This window comes from Megalops cyprinoides, chromosome 8, assembly GCF_013368585.1.
Source record: "Megalops cyprinoides isolate fMegCyp1 chromosome 8, fMegCyp1.pri, whole genome shotgun sequence".
NCBI lineage: Eukaryota > Metazoa > Chordata > Actinopteri > Elopiformes > Megalopidae > Megalops > Megalops cyprinoides.
Window position 1 is genome coordinate 30,478,289 of NC_050590.1, and position 14,884 is coordinate 30,493,172.

The window sequence follows — 14,884 nt, forward strand, 5'->3', positions numbered from 1 at the left end:
TTGCAATTACATAATTAATTTATGATTATGTAAAACATGATTTATGATACACATTTTTTGTCAGAGAACTTTTAAGGAAATCATTCAGTCATGCAAAATCTGCTGGTGAGCAGTTGGTTCTAAAGTAATAGACTTACTCTATATATGAATTGTAACAAATGTAACTACAGATACAGATGTACATGCCAGATAAACAATTCAGTTAAGGGAACAACCTAAATCGCTTAAATTCCTAGATGCCTGTTATAAGCCCATAAAGTGATCCTTATTTTAAAAATGACAGGTCTAGTGCTGCGCTTTTCCAACTGTTAACCACAAACATGATAGACCATATAGTATGATATTCATATAATTCTGAGCTGGCATGGTCTCTCCCTGCCTTAATGCAACAGTTTACCTCTGTGCCTTTTATATTTGGACATGCACATGATTTGCCACCAACAGGTCCTGCATGCCATTTGTCTTGATTTTATGAGATGAGAAATCACTCGTTCCACTGATCAGTCAAGATAACATACAATGCATGCATATTTACCAGTTATTTGAAAAGTCTTTTAATAAAACTCTTCAAATTAGCATGTTTCAGATTTCAAAAATAAGTAGATTAGAATTTTTGATACCAAGAAAAGAACTTGTGGGACCTTCAGTGTTTCTCAATCCTGCTCCTGGAGCCCCCCTGTCCTGCATATCTTTGCTCCAAACACACCTGATTGAAATGACTAACATGCTCTTGATTAAATCAGGTGTGCTCAGCTAATGAAAGGTGCCACTGATGAGTTCAGTCAGGTAGGTAGAGCAGGGAAAGATGGAAAACGTGCAGAGCAGGGGGGCCCCAGGAGCAGGATTGAGAATCAGTGCCTTAGATGTTGGTGGGGGAGGGGCTGCTGTTGTCTCTGTCTCTGATGTAGGGAAAAGGTGCAGTCTCCTCCAGGAGATTCAGAACTTTGCTTTGGGCATCACTATGGCAACAAATGAAGCAAAGGGGGAAGTCTGTCCTGCATCATGCCTTCCTGGAATGTGGTAATTTGGATTTTAATAACTGGGTTTGTTTTAAGGAATTTCTGAATTTCTTTTCTGTTCTGTTTGATTCTACCTTCTGTCACCTCAAGGGTTTTTTAAATTTAGAAAAGTTGAGGTTTTAAGATTATTTAAAAAAAGCAAAACATACAAAACAAAAAACATCAGCCTCGTGCAGTGAAACAGATTCTTCATTTGAGGACTTTTAACTTTTGAGTGAGTCTCTGTGGTGTGGTGTGTTACATTGATGGTTTAATTCTGTTAACAGAATTGTTTGCTTGTTTGAAATTCATAGAAGTTCCCTAAGGACCAAGCAAACTGTGTACCTCAACCTTTTCCAGGTTTCTGTGGTAATTGTCTTTTTGTTTATGTAGGGTCACCAGACGTCCTGTTTTTCCTGGACATGTCCTCTTTTTGGGACCTAAAAAATGTGTCCCAAAAAGAGGACATGTCTGGGAAAAAGAGGACGTATGGTCACGTCATGTTTACCAGAAAAAATGGAATGAGAAATCAGCACATATTGCCAACCACTAAATGAAAAGCTGAGAGTCAAGAGAGTCAAGACATTATTAACTGGGGCGATTTCAATGCCATGCCCTTTTCATATGTGGGACATATGAAGGCATCTCCAAGGATGGGACCCTTGATTTGGAGAAGGGCATCTGCCAGATAAATAAATTAACAGATAAATGGATAATAAGAATAACAGTCTTGAAGGACATGTTATTTATAATAGAGTGGCCAAGAACAGAGGAGGGGTGGGTGGATTGGATGGGAAGATGGTAGTGTATTTCATGACCTTGGTAACCAATTGGTCTGAGGAGTAATCCTTTTTCCTTAAAGAGAAAGCTGGGATTTAGAGAGTGATCAGAGAAAGCAATAAATACCTTCTTAACACTTGAGCTGCCTCTGACTCGTCAGTCTCTGCCATCCCTCACTGGGTTGATTGCAGCGTCCCCTTTCAGTTACAGGTGAGAATCCTTACTTTTCTTTCTGGGGTGCTACAGTACATGTCCTTGGTATAGCATAGCTGGGATCACTAGTATGACAAACCTCTAAGTTGATTTCTATCATTTGTGATGATCACTTACAGGTGGGAATGCTGTTATTTTATTGGAGCAGTTGGTTGTAATACAGAGAAGTCATACTGTTGGCAATATAACAAAGTTTGAGTTACCTTATTGAGTTAGGTGGTGTTCAAGGTGAGTTGACACTATATATGCTATATAACATGCCTGGAGTGTTGGATAAAACTGGTCAAATTAATGACAGTGAAAAAAATGGCTGTTTTTGATCTTTTTTCATTTGATCTGTCATGATCAGGAATTTAGGTAGTCCATACAAGCCTTGCATTTGTTGTTCCATGCTCAAGGCCTTGATTAAATCTGCTCTTAAACATTAAAAGGTATTTGTGTATAGTTTCACTTGTGATATCTATGGGATTTTGATATTGAAAAAGCTTTTATTTATGTATTATTTATTATTTTTTAATTCTGCCCAACTTAGTGCTTGTGACCTCTTGGCAGAGAAAATGCCTTGAAATTGTGCCAAAAAACTTGAGAGGATTCAACAACTACAGGTCAAACGAAAATACAACAGTAAAAAAAGTCTTTTTAAAGTTGAAGGTTAGGCAATAAAGAATGCATTTACACAGATATGCCCCAAAATAAAACACCTTTTTTAAGGTTTGACCCCTCAAATTGGTGTACAGTACAAACCCCTTACAATTATAATGTTATTAAGCCTTCTGAATGCCTTTATTTGAAGAAAAAGAAAGAAAGAAAAAAAAAAAAAACGGCTGTGTGAGTTTTCATTAACATATTTTTAGATCTGTATTCTCACATTTTAAATGAAAAAAAAAAAATATGCAAACCCTTGAGAAAATTGTTCTTAACAAATAAATTAAGACGTATCTTGGATTGATATGTAAGATTATTTTGAAGAATAGTGGCATATTGTTGTCCAAGTGTATGTGCTTGATATACAAACTGATGATGTGACATGCTGAAACAGTACACCACAGCAAGCAATAAATTTGAAAGGGATCCTTGAAATGATTTCCGTGCTGTCAACACTGGGACATAAATATAGCTGAATTCAAAACACTTACTCAACTTAGAGACATTCTTTTTTTCTAATCTACATCATGATTTGAAAAATGTGTACAGATTTTTTTTTTTTTAATGATACTCCTCTGATGCAAAGTGCAAGAAAGCTCTTGAGGAATTCTGGAGCATTCTGAGTGTAGATTACTCTATGGCAGTTCAAGTTCACCCATTGCTAAATATTCCTAGCTAGCTGTCATATTTTCATGCTAATGTAATCAAAAATGGACTATCACACATGAACAGTCTGTCAATAGATTTTTAAAAAAGTAATTCTACACTGCTTAATGTCTGGTGTTCTTCACATTCTTCACATTTCATTTTAACCAAACCTTGGTTTTGTATTAAAGATAGGTGCATTGTGCCATGGAAACATTGTTGAAAAGATTAATCTTGGTATTCTTTGGCTGATAGAAAGCATGTTATTAGCATTATAAACCAGTCTGTCATTTTTAGTCCTTTTTGGGGAATTCACTACATTATTTTACAAGACCACATTTAAGTAAAACATCAGCAAAAAACTGTATCAATATCTATAAATCTGTAAGATCCAGAGTGTTGTGCTAGTGGTTTAAGTGCTTGAATCACCGTACCCTAGTTATTTCTAAGATGTGCAGTAATGTGTTAGCAAGTTCAAGGATGTTTCCGAGAGCTGGCCTTGGGCCAGTAGGGGTGTTGGGTTTTAATGACCTCATGCAGAGGAGCCTATCATAATAGAGCAACTTAAGATGATAGCTGATACTCCTCACTGTGCCCAAATTTAGAAATGTCTTGGTTGCTTCAAATAATTTTCCTTCTCAGGGGTTGGCTGAGATCTCCTCTGAGAGGGAAAGCCATCACGCTATCATTTAGTAACACAAGTCATTTGGGAACAAATTATGGCCTGCTCTAAACATTTCAACGCCTCATTAAAAGGTAATTGCCCAAAGTAAATTTGTAAGGATGTGATACTGAGTACTAAAAGCCCCATTCATTACTAAATCAATGGGTGTTCTCTAATATAAATTGCATTCATTCTTGTTATGCTTTCTTTTCATTATATTAAAGTTGGAATTGTTTTAAACCACAGGTGATGATGGAAATTTGTTGCCAGGCATGCAGAATTGTCATTCAGGGGGATTTTTAATCATTCATCTGGAAGACTCCCACTTGTGATTTGTAGAGTCAACCAAAACTCAATAAGCATAAGGAAAATTGAAGCAGACAGGAAGTATTTAGTGTCTGCACACTGTCTTTGCTGTTCTGTTGATTTATACACAAGCTGCAGAAAAGTAAGTGAAGAATTTGAACAGCTTCCACGTATGGATCTGACCATAATATCACTGGCTCAGCCTGAGCCTTACATTTCCTCAAACGCATTAAGAAATGCACCAGATTTTGACATTTTCAAAGATGAAGGGCCTTCTATAAATGACCTTGAGGACTCTAGCCACGCAGTTATAGTGGTTACTTTCTGGTATGTTTCTGACTGATGTACACACATTGAGAGTGTGTACGCTTTGTCCCTGTGTGGTGTGATTTTTATTGTATACCATGACAGGTGTGACTGTTTTGTACTCTCAAGATGTATCATTGATTCTGTTATTTGCTAGCTTGCCATTATTAACTGTTTGTTAAAGCTGCCAATAAAAGAATAGCTAGACTATACAGACTAACAGTTGACATATAGACAAGACAAAGAGTGTCTGTTTAGATCATGGAATCATTAAAGCCATGGCTTTTTCGTGTACAGCCCTGTTTTCCCCTGTCACTAATGCTGAACATTTATCAGCTGACAATCTGTTATATCGAAACATTCATTTGTGCCAATATGTGTGAGTATTACATGGGTGTTGTTGTGATGATACACAGTATCACTTGAGGGTAATTTCTCAGTATGTGGCTGCAAATTTTTCATACAGCAACATTTAGGGAATGTAAAGACCCAAATGTGAATGAAAATAAAAACATACCGCTTACTCCTTGTTTGGTAGGAATAATATTTTAATTTGTGCAGTAGGACAATCATTGGATGAATTTGAATGTTAAGGAAATGCACATAAAAATCCAACATTTCGCTATAGTTACTGCAGCAATCCTTTACAAACCTGCAATTTCATCCCTTTAGAAATAAAAATTTGTTAACAGAACTGGAGTGGGTTATTAAGAGTGTGGTGGCATGAAGTAAGTGCAAAAGTTTATAATCTGCCCTCTGTAATAGTTTTATTTTTCAAAATGAGATATGTCACTATTTGTTAAATACACTATATAAATTAATATGACATTTTTTTCTCCTATGTTTTCACAGTGTTTAAAAGAAGAAAACAACCAAGATGTCTGAGTAAGTATTGACTCTTTTATTGACAGATTGGTTGTATATCATGACAGAGCTAGATAACAAAGGGCAATGCAGTCCTGGTTTTTACTCATCCTAAGATGTAGATCACCTGACTGAAATCCTTTAGTGGATAGATAGTGAGTGCCCTATGGCCATACAGTCTACATTCAGTCTAATCACAATGTGTGCTATCATTAACTGCAATCAACAACAGAATGGGCTTGGCTAGCAGAATTTCTCTGATAGCAAAATAAACATGAAGTGAGATAATGAATTGTAGATTATCATGTGTCTGTAAGACAAGCAACTGTGTTACTGTGGGGATAGCTGTGCTGAGTTAAAAGTCTAGCTGGCCATTGTTATCACCACTTTTAGAAATATTCCCTGTTGAGTCTACATTGTGTCATTTGCAGCTGTCTGTCAGTTCCACAATTATTAATCAGTGGATACGTTTTAGCTTTGATATTGATATGATTTCTTTCCCCTCCCATCTCCCAACAGGAAAAAGATGTCATCAAGCCGGAAGCATAATCTGAAGGTAAAAATACCCTCTGGTGTTTTTGCTCATTCCCAAATATAGTTTATGGTAAGATGACATGCTAAATAGTAAATATGTATCCAGAGAAGATGAGGAATTAAAGCTGGCTTGTTTAAATCTTTTTCATGACAAGGATGCAAAAATATACAGAGCTTGTGTTTTTCATGTTCAGTTCATTTTCAGATAACGTTTTTTAAAGATCTGTAGGGGAGCGCTGTGATAAATTTAACTCTTACTGCTGTCACTCAGAGCTTGATGCTCCAGGTTGCTAAGGGTTTGCTTGAGGCAGAGGAAATCGAAAAAGTAGAAGCAAGGAAGAAGTACATGGAGGAGAACTGCCCTCCTCTGGTCCTGCCTGGAACTATGCAGGAGTTACAGGTAATAATCTGTGCTTTTTGTATCTGTACAGTTTAATTTTAACCCAAGTCTTACCATTCTCAGCAATTAATCTACATTACTCAAAAACAAACGCCCCTTTCAGGATAAGTATTAGTCAATGGTGTAATGGTTACCTGGGCTGGTATTCCAGATGTCTGTTGTACTTCTAGATGGGGCACCAGTGTTACACTCTTGAGAGCTAGTTTCTTAATCTGAATTGATACAGTGTATCAAATATGAAAATGTAAATTAGGTAAGCCACCCTGGAAGAATCTACTGAACAAATATAGAACGTAATGTGATAAACCCATGTGCTAAGAATAATGTACTGTATTATAGTGCCATTAAGGTGTTAGTCACTGATGCTACTATTTTGAAAACATTTCTTCAGGAGCTCTGCAGAGAACTCCACAAGAAAATTGATGTGGTTGACGAGGAGAGATACGTCCTGGAAAACAAAGTTAAACTGGTTGTCCAGGAGGTAGCGCATTTCCCATCCATCACTTAGGTGCATCACATCATTCTGCCTAACATGTTGTCCTGCAACAGCACTGCTTTACTGAATTTATTTAATGTCCTTTCAAGGTTGAAGACCTGAACATTAAAGTGATCGACCTGAAGGGCAAGTTCAAGAAACCAGCCCTCAAGAAAGTGCGTATGTCTGCCGATGCCATGCTCCAGGCCCTGCTGGGCTCCAAGCACAAAGTGACCCTGGATCTGAGAGCCAACCTGAAACAAGTGAAGAAGGAGGTGAAAGAGGAGGTGGGTGGGTAGTTATGTCACTGCATGCCAGGTAGAATCTTCTGTGCCAGGTCATCAAGTCCAGTAACTCTGCTCCATGTGTCTATTTCATTATCCGAAACAACAACAGTAACATCAAATTCATGGGTGGACCCAGGGGCTTGATCCATTGGCATTAGAGACTGCCATATTGCCAAGGGCTTAAATGTCTTGAACACCTTGCAAACATGACAAAACTACTAATTTTGCTGTCTTGAGATCCTAACTCCTTTGCCCACTCTCCCCCTATCAGGACAAGGAACTGCGCGATGTTGGTGACTGGCGTAAGAACATTGAAGACAAGGCTGGCATGGGCGGCAGGAAGAAGATGTTTGAAGCCGAGGCTTAGACTGGTTGCTATTGCTAAGCTGGTGGTCATTTTCCTGAAATCTCCTCTTATAAGCCATGCTTTCAGTTGGACTTTCTCAGTCTTCATTATGAATGTTGTTTTTGTTTGTCCTAGGCAATTTTTCTTTGGTTGAGTACACTGGAATGAAGGCTCTGTAAACAGATATCTGTGATTATTGTGGGTTTGCGGTTTCCCTTGTTTAGGCCTAAAATTTGTTCCAAATTAACTTTTCTAAATAAATGAATGAAGCAAGACAGTGTTCCTGAAACCTCTATGCTGAGAGCTGAATTGTCTCTGGCATGCATCTAATGATATTTCAACAAACCTAGATTGCAGTGAATCTCATATTACATGCCAAATCATAGTGTGACCAATTTGTACATGCATTCATGCAGAACACTTGCAAAAAGAAACAAAATCATGACAAATGGTATATAACTAGAGAGCTTGATTTGTATGGTATGGGGTCTCTGAACTTGACAGATTATTTTTGGTATTGAGGATAATTGTGTTTTCCATTAATAGTTGATGTTCCCATCATTATACAAAATAACCATTTATTCAGGTCTAACTCATATTCTGAATGGACAGATGCCATTGTAAAAATGGCTATACCCCTTTAAAAACATTCTTCAAGCTTAAAGGGTAAGATATTCAACAACTGAATGGTCAATATTATTTTATTTGTCAATATTTTTATATTTTAGCAATGGTAGTACAACAGCTTGATAAAATCAAGAATTAAGAATTAAGAAAATTAATATTATTAGCAATAATACTACTACTATTGAAAATGCAATAATCAGTTATAAACTAACACGACACAAGACAGCTTGTGACCTCTGAGGTCACTGTTAGGACACACTCTCTCTCTCACTCACAGTCTGGAATGATAATGTTTGGATTTCAGTCCGGCTTTCTTCCTGAAGAATACATGCATCATTGCCAAGCCTGGAATATTGAAATGTGGTAATTATTATTGATGTGATTTTGTTTGCTGAAACAGGTGTGGCGTATTGTTTTATTTAGGCATGTTTATTGTTTATTAAATCTTTATTAAATTTTTTAAAATATACTGTAAATTACTCCATATTGACATTTGGTAAAAAGTAAAAATTTAATTGGGAAATATGTACATGTCAAACTAGATTTCAAAAATGACAAAGGAGACTTAATTATTGCTAACCCTGATTGTTTTATTTTTTTTCCGTAATAGAACTGTCCACTCCAGTGTGCTTGCGGATGTCTAAAGGGTAAGTGATGTGTAATTCCCAGCAGTACTGGGAATGTATGTGCAGTAAGCATTCTAGCTTCAAGAACTGTAATTAAGAGATTGGAATCCCCAGAATCACAATGACTGACTCCATGATGGATGCCTGTTACAGTATGTTGAGGCATGGCCTTTGAAGACCTCTTTGAGGAAGAACCTAGCAGGCACTGTAAATCACCCTGGAAAAGGGCAACCCTTAAACAAATAAACAGTAAAAAAGAATAACAATCTTGGAGGAAGGGTTATTTATACTGAGAGAGTCGGGAGGGTGGAGATAGTGTTTCAGGAACACGATGACGCATTGGTCAGAGGAGGAATCCAACTCCATAATGAGGGCTGCACAGTGTTGCTGAGCCATCATAGAATGCCATTAAAAACCTCATTGCATTACAGTTACCAGTGCCATTTGTGAAGTCTGTCCTGGTCCCCGTCTTCTTACAGGTGAGAGCCTACTTTGTTTCTGTCTGCTGTCTCTCTTTTCTGCTTTTTTACGATGCAAAAGTGCATGAAGTAGTGTCTAGTTTAACAGCTCCTCTCAAAAATGGATTTATTTTCATTGGTAGCCTTAACCAAGAATAGTGTGCCTTATGTGAGATAAAATCAGCTTAATTGATGAACAAATGCTTGACAATCTACAAATGCTTGACAAGCAAAAGATAATGGTTATTTTGTGTTTCTGCTATTATAATATGGTGTCATGTAATATTGTATGTTACAGTGACACCGTACAGTAGAATACTGACCTACATTTGAAATAGAAAATAGTTTGTGTCAAATTGACACTTTCTGATCTCTTTTCTGATTTATTTTCTCATAATAAATGTTATGTGGTCATAGTGTCAAGTGCAATGGAAACAGGTGTAGTCTGCATTTAACTCTGAGAGCATTGATCTCCATTATAAACACCAAGCAATATATGTTAATCTCCAAAACATAAATGTTGATCTCATTATAAACACCAAGCAATGCCTGAGACTCCATGTGTTGAACCTGTCATTTTGCTTGCCTTTAGGTGCAGCTAGCAGCTGGTTAGCATAGATACATTGATCACCAATAGATCACTTAATCAAATCACTTTAGTGAATAGTGATGTCAATGTCTTGGTATTTCTAATGAAATTGACCCCAGAAGTTATTTCATATCTGTTTGTAAATATTTTTGTTATATGTTTTGAGGGGTGTGTGGTAATGTTGTAAAGCTTACTATGCTGTGTTTAGAAGATTTTTGAGATAGCTATACATAAGTTAAAGTTGAAATTAAGATATCACAAGGAGGGTAATAGTACCTCTCAGAGCAATAAATATTTTTGGGGTCTACAGAAAAGTTGAGTCCCACACTTTCCAGAATGCTCAGCTTCTAGGTAATAAATGAAATGAATAAAGTTCTAGCAGACGTTAATCAGAGTTTTTGAATGCAGTGACATGTGACCAGACATCATTACTAAGGGCATAGTTGCAGTGGCTAGCTGGTTGCTTGATATATGAACTGCTGATGTGCCATTCTGAAAGAGAACGGCACTGCAAGCACATAATTCTGAGAGCTGTCCTTCCGTTTTTCTTGGCGTCAGCAACTGTAAATATCCCTGTTATATATTTAATGTTCTAAATAAAATCTACCTGTATTTTTTGCCATATAAAAATTCAGTACCAGTGTTAATGAGTGTTGAGTGTAAATATTTATCAGCACCAGATTTACTGGAATGATTTTAAATGTGTGTACAACACACAAACCTTTTTGGTGCACAATATCAGTTTAAAAACAAAATTGTGTTCACAGATTCTGCTTGAAAATCCAATGCTTGAAAGCCGATGTCAGTTCCCTTGTCAGAATACTGAGGATGGGTAACCATGGCAACCTATCGGGGGAGGGGACGACTTGAAAGTCTTATGATATTTTTCTGTGAGGAAATACACCCTTATATATAATTTTTGGTTGGAGAAAGCGTTTATAAATCTATGACCTGTTTATGTAGAGTGTGCTCGGTACTGTTCATCAAGTTGACATTAATCTCCCTGGGGTGGCACAAAAGGGAGCCACCAGGTTTAACTAAATTACTAAAGCATCTGAATGCAATAGCAATGAAAGTACTGTGTAAGTTTAAATATTAGAATGAATACTACTAAGTATTCTCATTTTTGATAAAGTCCTTCATCAAAATAAAAACCAATAGTGTTTTGCACCAGTATCTAATCACCAGTCTGGGCATTTTCAGCATTTGGTCTTCAGGAGTTGGAATTTGAAGCAATGAATAACCAAAATGGTATCAATGTACCCAGTGGAATTTCTGTGATTGATGTCTGACCTTATGATTAAAAACCCAGATGACCCCAATGCCAACTCACAGCCTGGGGGCCCCAGTGGATTGTGTTAACAGTGCAAGTGCTGAAATGATGCCGTATCAGTTATTGCTGAGATGAGAGGCTCGGGAGACCAGGGCCGCTCCAGTTCCAATGTCCTCAGACCATGAGCCGTGGTGTCAGATTATAAATGACCTCCCAGAAATGGCCTATCAGAAGGCCCATTTCAGAGGATGGCCTGCCCACCCCCTCGGTATCCTGTCCAAATTTAGAATTACTTTTCTTTTGATGAACTTCCTTCTGGGCCTCATTTAGTGGATAACAGGTGCAGGAGACAATAAGCTATATTATCCAATTACATGGGGTAATATCATTCAATGGAGATTCATAATTTCACAAAGAATAAAAATGGACAATGTTTATTTTCACAGGGTTCGACAGAAACAAAAGGCCAAGATGTCAGAGTAAGTCCCCTGTTTGCACTGCTTATACTGTGGCGTTCAGTGTAGTGGCTGAGATTGTACCTGACGTCTTTACCTGATGTATGTGCAAAAAGCCTGTTCAGATATGTGAATCCTCTGATTTATCAGGAGTAATCAGAAATGATAACATTTCCACAAGCATTATTTATGAGACCAAAATTCATAATTTCAAATAGCATCCATTGTTTTATCGATTAGAATGGCTATAGAATACATTTTTGTCATTTATTTTCAGAGGTATAGAAATATTCTGGGCTGCAATGGATTAAAAACAGATTTCTTCCCTCTTGTGATGATGGGTTTTGAAAGACAGATCTTGTGGTTGAAAGTATTACGCACTGGTACTTTTCTGCCCCTAATTTGTCATGCACCAATGTTACATAAATAATTATTTTGCATCCTCTTTCCCTGGAATAATATCCAGGAGAGTGTCCCTCTCAGCTCTTAATTAACTTGATTTCTCTTCCTCTCTGTAACCAAACAGGAAAAAGATGTCATCGAGTCGTAAACACCAGCTGAAGGTAATGGACCTGGCCCTGTCCTTGAACTAAAACATGTGAATTTGACTCCAGGCCTCATTGTCATGGGTTGCAGAAGACCCTGGATTGGCTGTGACATGCTCTCATCTCTGTCCCCCAGAGCCTGATGCTCTCAATTGCTAAGGGTCTGCTGGAGAAGGAAGCAGCTGAGGCGCAGGAGGAAAGGAAGAGGTACATGGATGAAAACTGCCCTCCTCTGTCCCTGCCTGGATCCTTGCAGGAATTACAGGTATTATGTCTGGAGTGCATGGCTCCACAAGCTTCATTTGTCCTAGACCAATCACTGATGTTCCATAAATAATTCCTGAGTAGATTAAGATGACTACATATATTATGTTCAATTTTACAGATTTGTTTGTCTTTATACTGGAAATCTCTCTTTAGGAACTGTGCAAGAAGCTTCACCAGAGAATTGACGTGGTTGATGAAGAGAGATATGACATGGAAAGTAAAGTGACGAAGACTGACAAAGAGGTAGAGAACCATCCCATCCATTCAGCTTCTACATACTTTTGATCCTCCTGTGATTTTATCCCTTAGAGCTCTTCTAGGGTCAGTGATGTCTTGAGTCATTTTCTTCCTCTGCCCAGATTGAAGACTTGAAGATCAAAGTGCAAGACCTGAAGGGCAAGTTTAAGAAGCCAGCTCTGAGAAAAGTGCGTATGTCTGCTGACTCCATGCTCCAGGCCCTGCTGGGCTCCAAGCACAAGGTGAACTTGGATCTGAGAGCCAACCTGAAACAAGTGAAGAAGGAGGTGAAGGAGGAGGTGGGTTCCCCCTTTGGTGATTGTACAGTACAACAATGCAGAGCAGCCCAGAAAGGGGAGGTAGTGATGTCACTGCAGACCTGCTCAAATTACCTGTGCAGAACCCACTGCACCAGGTCATTTAGTCCAGTGCATCTTTTGCATGTGTCCATTTCATTGTCTAAAACTATAATAGTAACATCAAATTCATGGGCGGACCCAAGGGCATTGTATATGAGATATTGCATTCAGGTGAATAGATGTGTTTCAGGACCATTGACAATATCACTTTATGGCCTAAATGGGCCTATAGTTGTATTTTAAGCATGTGTTTTTTTTTAAGTAACCAAAGACTGATGTTGATATGCTCTGGGTCCTTCAGAAAAGTGTCCAGTGACCCCACTGATGTGTAGCAATTTGACTACTGACCAGATTCTCCAAACCTTGTCCTTAGTTGTTATTTCTTTGCAATGGTAGTATACCACAGTTTCACCCCTCCAATTCTTCAGTTAATTTCCATCTTAGGAGCTTCTTCATTCACACACACCACACTTATTCTGTTATTGGGGGTAGTGTTAAGTGGAATGAGAAATATGTGAGCGGTGGGGTTAAAAGTTATTTAGGCTAGGGGTGTTAACCAAAATAAGAATGTACCTCCTGTTAGTCAAAATAAGAGGATGTTTGAGCATTTGGACAACATGACCCATGGACACACAGGGAATGGCCTGAGCACATATAGTTTCAGCCTATATTTACAACACAGTCAAATTTCTCTGCATCATGTAGATGTAGTTTGCCCCTTGTGCAACATGTGATGTTTGGATCTGCTATCCATCTGATAAGTGTGCATTTAATTTTTACAGCATGTGTTACCATGGCAGAATAATCTGTCTTTATTGCACACATTCTACCTGTTGTGAGTTGCTTTTGTGCTTACATTTATAGTCCAACTAGACTGAGCTTTCTCATATTCTTAATGTTTCAGAAGTCTACTGACTTACAAAAAAGCAAAGCTCTGATACTCTCCCCCACCAAACTGAAGGAACAGGAACCAAGAGTTCCTGTATATTATATTTCTTTCAGATGAGAAACTTCCTGTTAGTTTGAATTTCATGTTCAAACTACATATTCTCTCTCACCCCCCTGCCCTCACAGGAAAAAGAAGCAGTTGGTGACTGGCGTAAGAACATTGAGGACAAGGCTGGCATGGATGGCAGGAAGAAGATGTTTGAGTCAGAGGCTTAGACTGGTTCTCCCACTGCTTTCCCGAAACGTTTTCTTGTCAGCCAAGTAGCATGTTCCATTTGGACTCTCTCGATCTTAATAATTATTATTTGCACATGGTCATGATTTTTAATACTGTGAAGTGGGGAATACATAGATGTCTGTTGTGGCTTTGCAAGTGCCTTGCCTGAGTTGCCTCTTAGCATCTAAGACTCACCCACATGTGGGTATTGTTTTTAATAAAACAATGCACCATTTTGGAAATAAGTCATTGCACTTAAAATGTTAGAGAAAATGTTACTGGGAAATACAGTTTAATGCCAAAACAGCTTGACTACAATCAATGTTAAAATGAATAAAGAATTTGAATGAATATTTCAGGTTTCAAGTCTCTGTGATCCAAGTGTTATTATCTTGGTCAGACAAAACTATTTTTGAATTGCACCTTGTAATAGAATTGTCACAACTTGCAATGTCTGACAGATCCATTCAGTAACTATGTGTAAATATATATGATACACTAGTAAAGCAGTTATACCTAAAGTCTTTCAGGCTGTGTGCTTTGCTGAATCACATTTCACAAAGATATTAGCGATTTACAATATGAAATTATGGATATTAAATTATAATATTGAGACAGTGCACTAATGCAATGAAATATAGTAATAGGCCAGTGTTTGCTTTAAAAGGCCCTGTGCTTGGCTACAGATTCACAAGATGAGTGGCAGAGAACATCATGTGACCTGATTAGTGTTCACTTACCTGTGGGGATTACCTGGTGAGCAGGCACTGGTTACACAAACAAGCAGGACAGGATTAGATTGCAGCATGTGTGACCACAG

General features: G+C 37.9%; 2 protein-coding genes across 3 annotated transcripts; both read left to right on the plus strand.

Moving 5' to 3' along the window:
- Nucleotides 1-879: 879 nt before the first annotated feature.
- On the plus strand, nt 880-7,736 carry LOC118781808 (troponin I, fast skeletal muscle-like). Of its 2 annotated transcripts, none has more exons than XM_036534900.1 (7): nt 880-1,020; nt 5,410-5,442; nt 5,941-5,977; nt 6,227-6,355; nt 6,747-6,836; nt 6,941-7,117; nt 7,389-7,736. In XM_036534900.1, the coding sequence occupies exons 2-7, from the start codon at nt 5,435-5,437 to the stop codon at nt 7,482-7,484; spliced, it is 537 nt and encodes a 178-aa protein (XP_036390793.1). In that variant the 5' UTR covers nt 880-1,020; nt 5,410-5,434; the 3' UTR covers nt 7,485-7,736. The 2 variants fall into 2 exon arrangements, with proteins under 2 accessions (XP_036390793.1, XP_036390792.1); XM_036534899.1 differs by lacking the exon at nt 880-1,020 and adding an exon at nt 1,914-1,988.
- Nucleotides 7,737-9,077: 1,341 nt separating this feature from the next.
- On the plus strand, nt 9,078-14,415 carry LOC118781811 (troponin I, fast skeletal muscle-like). The gene is made up of 7 exons (XM_036534902.1): nt 9,078-9,195; nt 11,483-11,515; nt 12,018-12,054; nt 12,173-12,301; nt 12,457-12,546; nt 12,663-12,839; nt 13,974-14,415. The coding sequence occupies exons 2-7, from the start codon at nt 11,508-11,510 to the stop codon at nt 14,061-14,063; spliced, it is 531 nt and encodes a 176-aa protein (XP_036390795.1). The 5' UTR covers nt 9,078-9,195; nt 11,483-11,507; the 3' UTR covers nt 14,064-14,415.
- Nucleotides 14,416-14,884: the final 469 nt, after the last annotated feature.